Raw genomic sequence first — 18,639 nt, forward strand, 5'->3', positions numbered from 1 at the left:
AATACTTCCCAGAGAACTACTGAAAAAGTTTATCTATTAACTAAAATAAATTCTTATTAACGAATTAGTAAGTAATAGCTCACAGATGAAAGTGTTACTAGATACTTCTGTGAGAGTTACTAATTATTTGGATTCGTATTATAAAGTGAAGATCATTGGAACTAACTAGTAATTACTCAAGTGTTACTAAAGACATTTTCTAAAAGTATACTAAAGTTCACCAAAAATCTCAAACGGTTGCACAAATCATGACTAGATCATGTAGTAACACTTGGAGATCATTGGAACTAACTAGTAATTACTCAAGTGTTACTACATGATCTAGTCATGATTTGTGCAACCGTTTAAGATTTTTGGTGAACTTTAGATACTTTTAGAAAATGTCTTTAGTAACACTTGAGTAATTTCTACTTACTGTAGTTCCAATGATCTTCACTTTATAAATAATACGGATCCAAATAATTAGTAACTCCCACAGAAGTATCTAGTAACACTTTCATCTGTGAGCTATTACTTACTAATTCGTTAATAATAATTTATTTTAGTTAATAGTAGTTACTAGATTGTTAATAAACTTTTTCAGTAGTTCTCTGGGAAGTATTACAAAAAATAGCAGTTATTGATTACTTAATAGTGAACTACCACTTTCGTCTGTGCGCTATTACTTACTAGTTCGTTAATCAGAGTTTCTTGTTAGTTAATAATAGTTACTAGATTGTTAATATTGTGTTACTCATTAGTTCTTGTGTAGTTATTCATTAACGAAGGAACCGTATTCTAGTGTTACCCAACTTTCTAGTGTGCCTCCCATCCAATAAATCACAATAAGTTTTGTGCTTTGTTACTTTTGATATGAAACAAAGTCACATCTTTCAAATTCTGTCAATTTTATTACAATGTTCAAAAAAATAAATACCTCTTAGTGCTGTTTAATGTAGTGTGACAGATCACTGTTGATGTTTCAACCACGGAAAGACACCAATAAAATGTAAAAGCTTGTAAACAATGTCACATAATGTTACATTTACCTCAGAAAAGCCATTCAATGTCCACAAACATGTTAATCGGCCAAAAAAATTAACTCTGTGGTTTCTTTATGAACTCTATACTTTCTTTTCTGAAATTTAAATGTAAGTGCAAGTCAGTTTATTTGACCCTTTATTTTTATAGTAATGTATCAACTGTTCCTTGTATCGTTTACAACAATAGTTGATAGATTTTGAGAATCGAATTTGATTCAGCTCACAAGCTTGTTTTTAAAAATTGAATCAAATCATGAAATTTGTGCCCTACGAAATACTCTGCCGATTTCTTGCCAACATTGTACTCCAGTGATTATTGTCCTACGTCATTCCTCTCCATGTTTCTCCAGCGTCTGATGATCCCTTCTTGTCTCCTAGTCCTTTGTGTGTGTGTTCTTACCTACTGTCCCATCCAGTGAGGTGTGTGCTCCGTCTGCTTCATCCATCCACGATCTCATGATCGTGACAGAATGACTCCGTCAAGACCAAGATCCAGCGGTATGTTTTTTAATATCGCTTCCCCAGCCACTGAGTGGGAGAGAAGGGAATTGATTGAGGGGAAGCGGTTGGTCAAGTTTCGCGGGACCTGTGGAGGTCGCTGTGGATGAGGATGTTGAGAGGAATCCCAACACCATTTTCCACTCAGGCCCCTCTTCGACCCCGTTTCATCTGGCGCTGGTTCCATCCAGCCCAGAGTGCACACTTCACCAGCGGAAATGGCGGAGGAGGAAGACCTCTAGCCTCCCCAAAGGCCCAGAGGCCATGTCCCAGCAGCCCGCCGCTTTTCTGGAGGCTGATTCAGAGATGGTTCCCATCCCGTCTGCCCAGCCAGAGACTGTTCACATCCCGTCTGTCCAGCCAGAGACTGTTCAGTCCCGTCTACCCAGCCAGAGACCATTCAGTCCCGTCTGCCCAGGCAGAGACCGTTCACGTCCCGTCTGCCCGTCCAGAGACCGGTCATGTCCCGTCTGCCTGTCCAGAGACCGTTCACGTCCCGTCTGCCCGGCCAGAGACTATTCTCGTCCCGTCTGCCCAGCCAGAGACCATTCACGTCCCGTCTGCCCAGCAAGAGATGGTACAGGTCACGTCTGCCCAGCCAGAGTCCCTTCACGTCCCGTCTGCCCAGCCAGAGACCCTTCACGTCCCGTCTGCCCAGCCAGAGACCTTCACGTCTCGTCTGCTCAGTCAGAGACCACTCACGTCCCGTCTGCCCAGTCAGAGACTGTTCACACCACGGATCAGGAGATGCCCATTCATGTGGCGAGAACACTGATGGACTATTTGGAGTGTCTTGCTCAGATCCTGGACATGCCTGTGTTCGCTGTTCCGAGCCAGTGTCTGCTGTTCCAGACCCAGAGCCAGTGTCTGCTGTTCCGAGACCGTGTCTGCTGTTCCAGGGCTGGAGCCAGTGTCTGCTGTTTCAGAGCCTGTTTCAGTGTCCACAGACAAAATGGCCGCTGCCGAGCTGTTGACTGTTACTGCTTTTGAGCCGGTGTCTGTTCCTGAGCCACTGTCTGTTCTGGTGTCTGTTCCTGAGCCGGCGTCTGTTGCTGTTTCTGAGCCTCCACCCTGGCCACCCGAGGTGACGTCACCATCTTGGCCACCTGCACGACCCTGGCCACCCGAAGGGTCTTCACAGCCCTGGCCGTCCGAAGGGTCTTAACCGCCCTGGCCGCCCGAAGGATCTTCACCACCCTGGGCGCCCGAAGTCGTCTGCTTCGCCCTGGCCGCTCAATGGAATGTCTTCTCCGCCTTGACCGCCCAAATCGGTTTCGCCCTGGCTGTTCGACTAAGCCCTCACCCCTTGTTCCTGTTTCCATTCATGGACCTGGCCCACCATCCCTCCCCCTGAACCTCCACCGTTCCACCTCCCTCCTGAACCTTTGTGTTGTGTTGTAATTATGTCGTGGAGTGTCTGGTAGCCGCTATGTAGGGGGGGGGGAGGTGTTATGTCAGAGTGTCATGTGTATGTTCCCTGGTGTCCACTAGAGGTCCTCTTTCCCCACGGTGTTATTCACTTTTGGAACTACATTCCCCACAAACCAAACTTTGTATGTATCATTGTGTCCTCACACTGAACACACAACATCAATTTACAAATAGTGCCAACAGACATATTGCTATTACAGCAACTCCGGTATGAGCTTCAAAGAACCTAACAATCCTGGATCATGCCAAATCGTCAACAATGAAATCCAGCTAATTGAGTAATCCACATATACCCCCAGGTGTCCTCCATTTATCCTGTTCTTTATGACAACAAAGCACTTGAATGCAACAAGCTCATAATCATGACTTCAAAAGTGGGAAGCAGGAAATTTCCGATAGCACATGAAGGCAGCATGAATCTTCATATTCTCTTTTGTCCTTTCCAAATTTTGAACTATACAGGTTTTTGAAGACAAGCTTTAAAAAACAAAATGACTCCCTCTATGCACCGGAAGCATGTACCATGAAGCGAACTAAACAGGATTGTTTTGGTTTAATGAAACTGAACAACAGCTGTAAACTATCTCACTGTCAACTCAGGGTTTGATCCAAACTTTAAGAATTGTATATGAGTGAGTGCACATGTAAGTTGGATGTGTGCAGTATGAAAAGAAAGATATCACAACACCAAAACAAACTTAGACCTTCAGAAACAAAAGTCTTTAGTGACCGAATGAATATCAACCTTTAAGGACATTTCCTCATCCAAAACACCCGGATGATGTGGTTGAAACTTATTAACAAATTATTTTATAACCTGCAATGAGCACACTGGAAACTGTATTTCAGGGGTATGAGTACATTAATTGTTTTGTTTGTTGATTTTATTTAATTATCACATGAAACTCACTACAATCTAATTTGATAAATTCAAACAATCAAGAGGTTTACTTCATGTAATTTTTTTTTTCATTCACATCAAAAGACTAAGATCACTTCAGTATACCTGCCACAGATTTGGACACAAACACAGCAGTTGAAAATACTATGCAACAGATTATCATACACAGATACTGACTGCAAACGTGGCTAACATGCAACAGGGAATTCACATGGACTCAAATTCATCAATGCGCTGTTTGGTGTTTCCTTGTCGTATTTGCCGTAAGGTTTTGTATTTGTCCCTTCCCAACCTCACATTCTCGTCATGGATAAGATCATTTGGAGTCTTCATGCTTTCATCACGGGCATCTGCTAGCTCAGAGCTCAGAGCCTAAAAAAAACATTAGAAACAAATCAGTTAGCATAAGAATTAAAGCTGCAGAGAATAGTCACATTTGTTCTTCAGAATTTCTTTTTGAATCTTGTTTAATGAATTGTTATTCAGATTCAGCTATAAATTAATGGTAACACTTTATTTTACAGTGTCCTTGTTACGTTACATTCACTTACCATACTAATAACAGTAAATTAAGCATAATTAAATGCAACTAACCCTCAAACAAACCGCAATCCTACCCCAAACCTGCACGTTGTAAATTACTTAGTACTTAAAGCCACAATGTGGAACTCTTCACCCTTTATAATATATTACCAAAACCCATTGAGATGGTACATCGACTTACAATAGGTTGAATGACGCATCTGCCATAGCCCGAAGGTGTCTGTATCGCTTTTACTAGCACTTTGTAACTTCTGGTTTCGGGTAGGAACCCGAGCACAAAAAGAACTACAAAATTCGACCGCTTTATGGCATACGTCACTTCCCCCACCACCCACAACTTCCTCAGATTCTGACGTTAGTGCTCAACTCGCATTTGATTGCCGTCTGTATGTTTTCGTCATGGCCGAACAACAGCTACAAGGAAGAAGGCAACGGTTTTATCAGAGGAAACTATAAAAGAAAAGGGGAGAGTGACATTAAAAGCCAGGACGAGGATTAACATTGGTCCAGCTTTCGCGTCGCTCGCTGGCGTGAGCTAACGGAGGAGGAAGAGTGCTCGACCAGATGCCGTTTCCAAGGTAACATAGATAAATTCATATAAGCAGTGTAGTAGTTTCTGGTATTCCGGCCACAGCCGATGTTGTTATGAGTGTAATAAAATGCTCACAACCCAGTGTTCATTTTTGCACACAGCCCGCCTCAGTGCAGGGCTCGCACAAATAAAATCAACTCATGTCAAATGTAACGTTACATTAAATGTAGTGAACGTGCCCACGACTCAGTAGTACCCACAAACACTAACGTTACACGCCACATGTCCCACGGTTTCTGTAAAAATAAACCAACACACATATACAGTCAGCTCAGGCTGACTGTGTTTTCAGTGCAGTAAATGTGCCCGCCATCCTGCGCCCACATTCACTCACAGACATGTTAAGTCCCACGGGGCTCACACCGCTCGCTCTCTCTCAGCAGACTGTTATAAGGGAATCGAGCACAGCAAGGCTGCCCGCCTCAAACACTGCAAGCACACACAATCTAAAAACATGGGAGGCTGACCGCTTGACTGTTTGTTGACTTTAATTTGCAACAGTGCTGCGGAGCTTGTGGCCTCTAGGGACGCTAGACGTGAAAGTTACAGGTCGAGCTCCCCTAGTGGCCAAAAATTCCAGTGTGGCTTTAAATATATAAATTACTCTGTAAAAAAATTACACCTCAAAATAAAGTGTTACCTTTTCTGCTTTTGCATTATGAAGAAAATAGTAGATACTGAACTCCTATCCACCTTATTCTGCGCCCGTTCTATTTCCCATGATTCATTGCGTGTTCAACTGACTAACTGACTGGCCCAGACATTAGAAAAATATCAGTCTACACATACGTTTTAAATTCACGGACATGACCGTCCTGAAAGCGACTTTAAAACTTTCACAGAGATCTTAAAGAGAAACCACAAAGAAACCCTTCTTTAAAGCGAATTATTCGTTTTTTTATTAATTGTATCTTATTAATTTCAAGCAATGTTTCATCAACCAATTGACTGGTTTTAATAAATAAGAAGTATATAAACAATAGATGATCATGACGGAGGCGCACGCAAACTGGACTTTGGTCTCATGAATGAAACTCGGCATAACGTTATGCCTAACCTCACAGGCCTGAGAAATATATAGATTATGCATCTTTGAAAGCAGAGGTAGACAAGAGTCAAAGGTCTAACCAGCCTAACCTTATAGTACTGTTATTCGGCAGCAGTCGGGGTGATAGAGACTGTCGGATGTTCATGTATTGCTGGATTAGGGAGATTGTGCAGTCATGCATCAGCTATCCTTTGGAAGTTATGAAGCAAAGAAAAACGTTCATTTTGTTTAGGGGTGCACGATATTGACAAAAATGTGATATTGCGATATCGATAATGAATATTGCGATATCGATATTAATTTCGATATTTTTAAATGGATGTAAAACTACAAAAGTTATAGGAAAACACATCAAAAAAAGATTAATAAATAAAACAAGTTTTCTTACAACATAAGGTTTATTTCAACTGACAGTCATATTGGACTGGTACAGCATGAATATATAAATAATAACCATGTCTACAGAACAGGACATGTTTTACTAGTTGTGTAGGCCTACACTACAGTTTAAAAGACAATAAATACGGTAAACAAGTCCACAGAACACACTATATGCAACATAAACGCCACAATATGCGTTTTCTTTGACCGGATAGCTCGTGAAAAGACCAGGTGTAAATGCCCTGTGAAACGCATTTGTGACGTATTTGAATCTAATCGCTCAAACCACTTCAGGAGGAGGTCTGGGCATTCCAGACGAACTGGACAAATGTAAATGCATCTCGTTATTGAATAAATCACATATGTAAAATTTACTCCTTCCAAAAACGGTAAAAATGAGAACGTTATAGGCTTGTCATGTTATGGCCAAATATGACGGCGCGCGCGACTGCAACACGCATCACCGCAGATCAGCTGAGCATCTCTTCATCATGCAAACGCGCAAACTATGGCAAATCAAAGTGAAAGTAAGTCGCAGACGCTTTTCACACAGTTAGCTTCATTAAAAGTAAAAGAACGATCTTATTTTACCTGATGATGGTATGCAGCCCATAACTGTTGCTTTCGGTGACGTACGTGCACTCCATTAAATCTGCATATAGCGCCGGAATTGAAGATCGTATTTTGATAAATCAGATATCCGATCAGTGAAAACGCATGAAGTTGCCAGGTGGCCTGATGTTTATGCTTGTACGCGTCGAGCCGGCCGGCAAGTGTGTGTGTGTGTGGGGGGACTGTGTGGTAGTAGAGCAAGAGAGTGACGGCGATTAGCTTTGAAGTAAATATAGCGACTCTTGATTTCATGTTGTTTGTGGAGAAGGAGAATCCCCAGACAGCAAACTGACATTGAATCAACGTGGAAACGACGTCTCTCATGACATTGAAACAACGTTGATTTTGCTCATCGAATTAACGTTGAACCAACGTCAGACGCGGCATTCTTCAAAGCTAAATGAAAATCGAAAATTGGTTTGCTTTCATAACGTTGAAACAACGCGTTGATTTCAAGTTGATTTTCCGTTAGTTTTGAAAGAATGACGCGTCTGACGTTGGTTCAACGTTAATTCGATGAGCAAAACAATGTCAGATCAACGTTGTTTCGATGTCATATTTCCACGTTGATTCAATGTCAGTTTGCTATCTGGGTCAGGAAATGAATTGGGGGAAATGCAATGGTGACGGACAAAATATTGCATAAATATCGCAAGACTTTCGATATGTATATCGAGCAACGTGATATCGCGATAACCATATTGATTCGATATATCGTGCACCCCTAATTTTGTTTTTATCTGTGATTTAATAAAAAATAACGTGATCACGTCACATTTGATGAATGTTTTTTTTTTTTTTTTTTTAAATTTACTTTAGCGATGTGGGGATGAGACAATCTAAAACACATGGCAAAAAGCATAGACCAGACTCGAACCGGAAGTTGACAACCGGAGTCGTCGACATGGCAGCGCGCATTGTTTAGAGCAGAATAAGGTGGATAATTAACACAGCAGATGAAATCAACAATATTCAATCATTTATTAAATTATTTTACTAAATTACACTTGGACTCTCGTTGCTTTCATTTCTTTTTCTAAAGAGAGCCCTGAACAAAACTTCTCCTGTTTAAGTGGTGATTTGCATTTTGTCCAGATAAGTGTCACATGATCTTTATCCAACCAAACTGGAAAATTAGGTGTAAATGCAGTCGGGTTAAAAAAAGCTGAATATAAATCGCATGTTAATAGCAAATGTGAACAGAGCAAATGTGACCAGCGTCAGGTTTTGGCTCAGTATGATCAACCATCTACACCTAAATCTCCACCTTTAACATTGGGGAAGTATGTACCCAAACAAAAGTTTACTTCAGAAATATAAATGGTTGTAGTTTATCAATGATGTTTTCATGTTTTTTGGGGGTTTTTTTACCCATAGTTTTGATTCAAATTGTAGGCAGTTATTTTTTTTGTTGTTGTTAATGTTAACCTGATTCATTACACATAAATATACAAATCAAGAAGCCATGGAATTTAGCCATGGAGTGCAGTACTTTGTTGCAAAGTTTATTGATATCGTTGGGCTATTCTGAACCACACATTCACACATGTTAAAAATACAATTAATTTAATGAATATTTATTTTATGCAAGTCATTAGTATTCTATATAGAGAGGCTCATAAGTGGGAAATTAAGTAAAATTGAGGAAAAGGAAGAAACTATGTTTAAAAATTGGAAATTTCATCTAGACTAGTAGTGACAGGCGGCTTTCTGTGGCACACATGCGAAGCTCATGAGTGCTGAATTCAGTGTATGCCATTGTGTATGTTGTGTCAGAAAGGAGGCCCAATTTCTTTGACTTTGAAAACCCCTGCTCTAGCCACTAAACCCTTTTCCTGAAGCCCCTCAACAGTGGACATTTTGAATGTCTCCTTGGACTGACGCACCCATTTTAGGTCTTGGAGTTTCAACTGATGAGTTGAATCCAATGTGTTTTATTAGGAAGACCAACAAAATGTGCACTGTTGGGGGAAGTTCATGGAACAGAGTTTAGAGCCTTTGCACTAGGGCGTGGTTATGACATCTGGGTTATGACATCTGTTTTTTATAAAAATCATGTCTGTCTCTCATACTCACCTGTAGGCGCTTCTGCAGACGTTCATTCTTCTCAGTTTCAGTTATACGCTGCTCTTCACTGCGGTCCTGATAAGTTCCAGTGGATGTGAGCTCAGCACTGGCCTCAGCACTGGTCTCATCATTCTCATCATGGTCATTCTCTGTCTGGGACGTTGCCTGGATGTGGACCCCAATTAGCTTACTCTTCAATTCTTCTTTAGTCCTCTCCAGGTCTACCTCAACCATAATTGCCTGCCAAGATACTCAAAGAGAAATCTCAGTAAACTATTATGATACTGCTAAAGTGTTTGCCTGAGGTTAAGCATGTGGAACAGATAAAACAGTATGTTTACACTCTCACCCTTTTCTGCCATTTCCTAGCTTCATCCTCTTTCTTCTTTTTGGCATCTTCCAGAAGAGTGATTTTGGATGTTAGCTCAGCCAGCTCTGTTGCCTTCAAAGACGGAATGAAGCAAACATATTTCTTTTGTAGAAAATTATTTTATAACAGCAGTAAACAGTAAACAGAGGGTGGCAAGCTTCAAAAAACACACAAAAAACCATAAAAGCACTGCAAACCTGGAAACAAGTCAAAAAGTGCTTTTTTAAACCTTGCATTTATTTTAGTATGTGATTGTGGTGAGCAGGACGGCCGAGGGACGTGAGAGAAAGTCGCGAGGCCGGTGGTGCGATTGCTAATGAGCAGCACCTGCGAGGCACACCGGTCTCGCATCTCTCACGAAGGAGCGGAGCCATAAAGGGGGAGCGACGGAGTGAATGATCGAGAGAGGAACAGGCCTGCTTTTATTTGTATTTTATATTTTATTTTGGTAAGCCAGCAGTCGTCCGTGAGGGGCTGCTGGCCGGTATTTATGTTTTATTTTGGGTAGCCAGCAGTCGTCCGCGAGGGGCTGCTGGCAGGTAATTTGTTTGTTTATTTTGTTTAAATAAAGTTTTATTTTTGATTATTATCCGGTTCCTGCCTCCTTCTTCCCTGAACCTTGTTACACTGGTGCCGAAACCCGGGAAGAGGGAGGAACGCGCTGTCCGAGGGTCCTCGCCGCTGTGGGGAATCCGCGGTGCCATCGAGCATGGTGCGCGAGTCGCCGCCGCTCGCCGTGGGCCGGAGCCTGCTGCCGTCCGCCGCATAAGGGGAGGAGCAGGGAGCGGGGGACTCGCGGCCATGGACGCTCGAGGCGGGGCGCTGGGATGAGTTGCCGGTGGGACGCCCGAGCTCGCCGCCGACCGCCTGGAAAATGGAGGGGCGGCTGCCGTTCGGGAGGGAGAGGAGGAGTCACCGCCGCTTGCCGTGGGCCGGAGCCTGCTGCCATCCGCCAGTGAAGGGGAGGAGCAGGGAGCGGGGGACTCCTGCCGTCTGCCCAAGGCACCCGAGGAGCCGTCGCCGTCCACCGGGGGCGGGGGAGCGTCGAGGCGTTCACCGAGGGCCATCCAGCGTCGCCGCCGGGCACCGCGGAGGAGATCGCCCAGCTGGTGAGGGACAAGATGGCAGCGCGTTGTGGGAGCCGGACTATTTTTTTTTTTTCCTCTCTCCCCTCTCTCGTGTCCGTCGCTCCTCAGGCTTCCGTCTCCGTTTCCCTCGGCTCGTCGATCCATACCCCCCAGGGATCGCCGCCGCCGGGGGGGGAAGTAGGCACAGTCTCGGGTGTACCCCCCGGCCTGTGAGGGGTGATGGGGGTATGTGGTGAGCAGGACGGCCGAGGGACGTGAGAGAAAGTCGCGAGGCCGGTGGTGCGATTGCTAATGAGCAGCACCTGCGAGGCACACCGGTCTCGCATCTCTCACGAAGGAGCGGAGCCATAAAGGGGGAGCGACGGAGTGAATGATCGAGAGAGGAACAGGCCTGCTTTTATTTGTATTTTATATTTTATTTTGGTAAGCCAGCAGTCGTCCGTGAGGGGCTGCTGGCCGGTATTTATGTTTTATTTTGGGTAGCCAGCAGTCGTCCGCGAGGGGCTGCTGGCAGGTAATTTGTTTGTTTATTTTATTTAAATAAAGTTTTATTTTATTATTATTATCCGGTTCCTGCCTCCTTCTTCCCTGAACTTTGTTACAGTGATATACCTGTTTGTGCATGTAAACAATCTGCAAAGTCCTTCAGCTCTGTAAAGATGACGATGAAGAAAGAAATGTGTAATTATTTTTGAACCTTTCTAGACTGAGAAAAGACTATTGTCTAAAATGTATTTTTGGCTTATGTGGATGAAAGACAACAACTCCCAGAATGCACTTGCTTCGCTGCCCTAGGAGGCCACGCCTACCGGTAACAGAGCACAGTAGTTAAACAACAAGTCAAGGCTACTAGTGAGTCTCCGTTATGAGTCTGCCCGGGATTTTGAGATCGCTCAGCATTTTCGGGATTGGGCTTTTGCGTTCTACAGTCGCCATTCATCGTGTTTACTGTGGCGAGCAGGACGAGTGAGGGTCGCGGGAGAACGGTGCGAGGCCGGTGGCGTGATTACCGATGAGCGACACCTGTGAGACGCACCGGTCCCGTATCTCTCACGAAGGAGCAGGAATTTTCTTGCCAATGTTATAACGCACATCAACCGATCACTTGTTTAGCCTTCATGTAAACACTACATTCAAATTCACCTATGGAATGAATTCGGTTAGATTGAAACAAAAGCTGTGCATGTAAACAATGAATGGCGACTACAGAAAGCAAAAGCTGAATCCCGGACATTGACGGCCGGACATGTCCGGAAAAAAGAGGATGCTAACCCCTACTACTCAGCTTTCTGCACAGAACAAGAGCCTGCTAGCTTAGCTTCCAAAAAAAGATAGTTGACACTATAGGCTCTATCTTGCACCCGGCGCAAATGACTTTGTACACAAACGCATGTCTCATTCCTATTTTGCACGCGCGCAAAGCGGGATTTTTCCCTCCACAGACGCACGTCGGTAAACTAGGAAATGAACTTGCGCTCCCTGGGTGGATCGGCGCAAAAAGGAGGCGTGTTTTGGCGCAAACATTCCCTGATGCTATTTTACACTTCCAAAAACAATTGCGCCATTGACCAGAAAAAAATTGGTCTAAAGTCAGTGGCGTGTTGCGCGTTGTTCATAACGCTATTTTAAGCGCGCATGCTTGGCCATAATGTAGCGGGTGCACAACACGCATACACTTTGATTCTCTCATCAACACAGATGCAGTAGTTTTTATTTTTGCAAATCATACATTATAACAAGGAAAATATTAACACATGAGGGAAATCATTGTGGTTTACATGAAGATGAAAAAACCTTATTACCCATTTTTTAAGGCTAATTGTAGTACTAAAGGATCAGACCTGTTTACCCAATAGTGGCAAGAAACATACGTATATAATGTTTAACCCACGCTGATGTGCGAGGGTTTCTCCCATCCCCATACACTTCTCTGTCTTTCACTGCCCTGACAAGAGCGTCGGTCTCATCGGCTGTGAACGCTCCTGGTGCGCACGTGGTAAACCCGCCGTTATAATAACAATCCATTATGCAACATGCGCATCGCGCACCTGCTCTTAAAGGGTATGTTGGATGGCGCTCTGCTGGGTTTATTTCACGTTACGCCCAAACCACACATATGAATAATGAAGCTACTTCAGACCAACCCCTTTTAGATTTGCGCCAGGCGCAAGAGGCATTTATCCCGCCAGTAAAATAGCAACAGCGCCGAGACCCGCCCACAAAGTTACTTGCGCTTTGCGCTTTGACACTTCAGATCGTTAAAATAGTGCCCTATGTGTTCATTCTGTGAGTGATATCCACCCTCTCTGGGCGGGTTGAGAACATGCGGGACAACCCCTAGTACTGACTGTAGTCTTTAGCCTCTGGAGAAAAAAACTCTGAAGTTTTTTGCGTCATCCAAGGATTTTTTCCTGGCAAAAAATACATAAATCTCTCGTCTCAGGGGGATATGGGGGTGGAAAGCATGGTAATTCGAAAATACAACAGGTTTTCTACTAATACAAAGCTTAATACTATAATCTAATAATCTCTCCAACAAAAAACATAAAGCACAACCGAAACGCCTCATTTATTGTCATCAATTCCATGATTAGGAACATCACCATGATATACATTTGCATAATGCCCACCTACTGGCTGCTTTGACCCACCTTAAAAGAATCTTCTAAATACTGAAGCCTGATTGATAGAAACCCTACTCTGCCAAATGGCGTCTCAGGACACCCAATCTTTCTCTTCAAAGCGGAGATCGACTAACCACGGAAGAAGCCTACCTGCTCGCCTTTCTGAGGAACCCAGCAGTGGACTTGTGGCGCTTTTCCACTGCGTGGTACGGCTCGGTTTGCTTTAATTCTTTAAAACTTTTCCACTGCAGTTAGCAAATACAATGACGCTGGTAGTGACGATTCTGTCCGACCAATCAGTGATCCGCAGTGTTTACACGTCACATTTTAGAATCAGTATGGTACCCTTGGAACCTCAACAGAGCTGGTACCAATTAAAGCGAGCCGTTGCGTACCGTACCATGCAAAAGTGCCATTGGTGATGCTGAAGAAGCGTAGTCAACTGAGACGACACCTCTCCCCTTTGGCTATCTGGTGAGTGATCTCCCAAAGCAGAGGCAGAAGACCAGCATCGCTTCCGGAGCGTTAAGTGCTACCCCTTCCCAAAGCATCAGGGCCATTGCCTCCAGGTAGTGTTGGAGCCTGGTCACCAAGCAGTCTTCCTGACTAGTCAGGAGTGAAGAGGAGGCAGACCGTGTCAGGACTGAGTCCTTAACACGATCAAACAAGTTTTCTCTCTCTAGTTTGCTTGGAGAACCCCCCAATTTGAGGGTGTGGAAACCCTCACACAGATTCGCACAGGGGATTGCTTTTTATCAGTGGATCTGAAAGATGCATACTTTTATATCCAGGTAGCTTCTCATTACAGATCGTTATTGATGTTCGCATTCAAAGGAGTGGCTTACAAGTGTACTGTCCTGCCATTCGGTCTGTCACTGGCACCCTGCACATTGACGAAATACAATGACGAAAGTGATGCATGAAATATTAATCCAGGCAGGGATGGAGACAATAATCCAAAAGAGGGAAACGCAACAGCTTTAACACAAGACATGTAAAGACAACGACTGACAAACATAGACTGAAACACTAAGGTACTGTATATACACAGGCTAAAAATTAACAGGTGAAGGTGATTAGCGGTCATGGTAATACACAAGGGTAGCTATGGAAAAAAATACAACAGGAAAACACAGGAAATGACAACCAGACACAGTAAAAAAAAAATTCCTAGAACTAAGAACACAGGGAAATAATGACAATATAAAATAGTAGAAAATGTGTATGATGTAGTAATTTAGTTATTACTTTTGCCAAGCTTTGATTTCTGAGAGACGCACGGAGATGGCAACGTGGCTACTTGATTTGCGCTCATTTTATTCACAGAGTTTACACTCGTTCACTTCACACATACTCATTGTGTAGTGGTTTAAGATGTTTATGCAGTAGCGGTTCTAGGCACGGGCGAACCGGGCAGTCGCCCGGGGCGGCATCTCTTCATGTCACATGGGGGGCGGCACGAGCAGTTAAAAAAAATCCTCTGTGCCGCGAAGGTTTTCTATTTTTATCATTTCGATTCAATTATTGGCAATGGCGCCCCTGCTTGCTGAGAAGGTGCCGTGCACAGAAGCGATATCAAGGGGGTCTCTTGATTAGTTCACGTATCGCGTCTTTTGCGCGCTTGAGGTCGTTATTTCAAATAGGCGATTAGGCGCACGGGAAGCGCGCTCATTACGCGCTCGCGGGAGGCGCGCTCATAAACTTTTCAGTATGGGAGTGCACGTGCACCCAAACACTTGGGTGTTTTTTTCTCTTCTCCGTAAATAAATCTTTTAGCAGAGCTTCTGTGGTGGAAATACATTCGCTACTAAAACTTCTTTGTCATTGTGGAGAGCGTAGTGCATGGTTGTATAGCAACGACAGCCATGGGAAAATCGGACCGAATTTTACTATTAATAATAAAAGATAAGCTGTGCATTATAAATGTCAGGAATGTATCTTTATTGACTCATTCTTTTTATAGAGATGATTGAATGCTGAAATATGAGGTTTATATTTTTTTTAAATCTTTTTTGTGTTAACCTTTTTTTTAAGTTTAGTAGGTAAGATAAAAAACACTCCTTAAAAAACAAATCTTTAATGTTATTAACTTGGTGAATTGATTTCATTGTGTATTAGGCTTTTTGAACAAGATTCTGTGTATATGTGATCATGTTGGTCACTATATTCATAAAATGAAAATAATTTACATAATGATCAACTTTATAAGTGTTTTTACAGTAGCCTATAATGCAAAGTACAATTTTCTATTTTCTAAATAATCTCTGATTCTGTCCTTTTCTCTGACATTTTAAGAGTGACATAGGGCTACAAAAGATATTTTAGGTCTATAACAGTTTGGATAGTTGTTAATATGAGAGCTGTTCAAAATTATTTAAGAGATAAGTATTGTGTTACTAAATAGGCCTAAGTATCTCTCTAACCCTTTTACTTTTAAAAACTCCATTTCGTGACAAAGTATAGTTTAACAAGTCATAACTAAAAGTGTGCCATGCACATAATTCAAGGCAATAACCAATGCGTTAATGGTTACTTCCTATCTTTAAAGTTAGATTAATCTAGCAAAATAACTGGATTCTATTAACTGTGTTTTTCAAATGAACGGAATGTGTTTTTATTGTTGGGTTGTTTTTTTGGTTTTTTTTTGGTTGGCTCGAAGGGGGTCTCGCCCTGGGTGTATTTCAAAGTAGAACCGCCACTGTGTTTATGTATAATATTCTCTCCTGGCTCACCTGTTATCCAGCAAACACGAGGAGTGACTGTGTCTGCCAAATATTTTGTCTGTAATTCAGCAGAATTCGTTTTTCTTTTTGAAGCCATTATCCATGCCTTTAAAAATAAGGTAATTGACTACATGGCAGATCCCTATCGCAAACCATGGTTCTTCAAAATATCATTCTTTGGTAACACTTTAGAATACGGTTCCTTCGTTAATGAATAACTACACAAGAACTAATGAGTAACACAATATTAACAATCTAGTAACTATTATTAACTAACAAGAAACTCTGATTAACGAACTAGTAAGTAATAGTGCACAGACGAAAGTGGTAGTTCACTATTAAGTAATCAATAACTACTAATTTTTTAATACTTCCCAGAGAACTACTGAAAACTTTTATTAACAATCTAGTAACTACTATTAACTAAAATAAATTCTTATTAACGAATTAGTAAGTAATAGCTCACAGATGAAAGTGTTACTAGATACTTCTGTGGGAGTTACTAATTATTTGGATTCGTATTCTAAAGTGAAGATCATTGGAACTAACTAGTAATTACTCAAGTGTTACTAAAGACATTTTCTAAAAGTATACTAAAGTTCACCAAAAATCTCAAACGGTTGCACAAATCATGACTAGATCATGTAGTAGTAACACTTGAGTAATTACTAGTTAGTTCCAATGATCTTCACTTTATAATACGGATCCAAATAATTAGTAATTCCCAGAGAAGTATCTAGTAACACTTTCATCTGTGAGCTATTACTTACTAATTATGTGGATCCGTATTATAAAGTGAAGATCATTGGAACTAACTAGTAATTACTCAAGTGTTACTACATGATCTAGTCATGATTTGTGCAACCGTTTGAGATTTTTGGTGAACTTTAGTATACTTTTAGAAAATGTCTTTAGTAACACTTGAGTAATTACTAGTTAGTTCCAATGATCTTCACTTTAGAATACGAATCCAAATAATTAGTAACTCCCACAGAAGTATCTAGTAACACTTTCATCTGTGAGCTATTACTTACTAATTCGTTAATAAGAATTAATAAGTAAATATTGTCGGGATTTTCATTTTTTTTTTTTTTCAGGTAAAATAACCCTTTAAGATCTTTAGAAGATTTTTTGAGTACTTTGTTTTTCATACCAGATTCTCTTGGTTCTTGACCTGGTTCTCAGATTGCTGCAGTAATGCGGACTTAACCTCTTCTGCAATCCTGCGGTCATTCTCCAGTCTCTCAGCCTCTTCCTGAGCAAATTTCCTCTCCCGCTCTAGCTCCAATGCTCGCTTGGTCTGCTCCTCTAGCTCTGTAAAAAAAATGGATTTAACAGTTTTGTTTCTATAGTGTGTTGAGTGCTGTGATATGACCAAGACAGCACACCACACACTAACAGACTCCATTCACAAACATCCAGATTCCTGACTGTGAACACAGGAAAAGTTTGCAAGATCTCTTGCGGTCAAATGTGACTTAGAGTAAACAAACGACAAAGGACAAGAAATGGCGATAGTAGTGTTTGGACTACTTTTTACAGAAAATTTGAGGGGGGAAAAAAAGAGTTTGGATGAATTTGTGTTATGCTTCCGTCTTCCTGCTTTCCGACTGGGTATTGTTTTGTTCCCTGTGACAATCTAAAGAGCAGATTCTACCACTCTTAACATATCTCATAAGATGTCTTTTAACAAATCTGATAATCTGTAGAACCATCAAGATAATTGGGATTTTATCTAGGATTATTGGAAGGGGAGATTTGGGCCAAAAGAATGGGCCCATTTATTTTGTATTGTGGTGCCTTTAATGTGTAGCAGGACTGTGTGACCAATGGCAGATGTTTAGAAAACCTATTTAAAAAAAATCATTACTTTTCCAAATCTATCTGATGACACTAGTGGCGAAGAGATTACAAGCTTCACCTTTAAACCCATAAACTAATAATGTGACATTTGTAGTTCCAACCCTCTTGAGCTTTTTTGGTCTGCTCTTCAATTTGTCGAAGTCTTTCCACGAGCTCCATCGTCTCTCTTGCAATCTTCTCAGTTTCTTTCTCTGCATTTTCTCTTCTTTTTTTCTCATTTTCCAGAAGTGCTCTAAAATTAAAATGCATAAAAACATTGTCACATCTAAAAGAATGTTATGATTTGTACCAAAATCTAGTGAGCTGTCTTGTCTACTGCCTTTATAAAGTTCATTTCGCACCAATTACATATATTATAACCAGGCTAATATATTGGCAGCCACTATGTAGTTTGGTGCTGTGGTATAGTGTCAGCTAATGATGCACAGTTGAGTGAACTGATTAAGGGGAACATCTCGGTTACATGTAAACCTCATTCCCTATGTAGGGAATACTGCTGCATCAATTCAGGGTCATCACCCTGAAGGAGTGTGTAAATTGGGAATGCGCCGTGTTTTATGCAAATGTGAAAGCAACTAGGACTAGGGTTGGAATCTGTTCAACAGCACTCAAAAAGATAGATGCTAGTAAATGATGGTATCATCAAATTTTTAAAAAAATGGCCCCAAAGTCAGTACTTTTGACAACACTACTTTAAAACTGCATTTGTCCATCTTAAAAACATATCTAAATTACAACATATGCTCTCAATGACAAAAGTTTGTTTTAGCAGATTCACATTTTTAAAGTTTGCATGGGAGTAACAGTTTATAATGTATCGCTTATAAAGATATCACTTTCAAAAACTTGCACTCCGAAAGCTACTTCACGGTTTGT

At 41.7% G+C, this 18,639-nt stretch overlaps 1 protein-coding gene across 1 annotated transcript in view; it reads right to left on the reverse strand.

Moving 5' to 3' along the window:
* Nucleotides 1–3,805: 3,805 nt before the first annotated feature.
* The window catches only part of msnb (moesin b), a 40,259-nt gene continuing 25,425 nt past the window's right edge, over nt 3,806–18,639 (reverse strand). The window contains exons 9-13 of the mRNA XM_089134702.1: nt 17,865–17,995; nt 17,054–17,214; nt 9,445–9,537; nt 9,105–9,335; nt 3,806–4,224 (exon numbers count right to left, since the gene is read on the reverse strand). Of these exons, the coding sequence (XP_088990828.1) occupies nt 4,060–4,224; nt 9,105–9,335; nt 9,445–9,537; nt 17,054–17,214; nt 17,865–17,995 (781 nt within the window). The 3' untranslated portion in view covers nt 3,806–4,059. The remainder of the gene's footprint in view (nt 4,225–9,104; nt 9,336–9,444; nt 9,538–17,053; nt 17,215–17,864; nt 17,996–18,639) is intronic.

Source organism: Pimephales promelas, chromosome 9 (genome assembly GCF_988280905.1).
Source record: "Pimephales promelas chromosome 9, fPimPro1.hap1.1, whole genome shotgun sequence".
Classification (NCBI taxonomy): domain Eukaryota; kingdom Metazoa; phylum Chordata; class Actinopteri; order Cypriniformes; family Leuciscidae; genus Pimephales; species Pimephales promelas.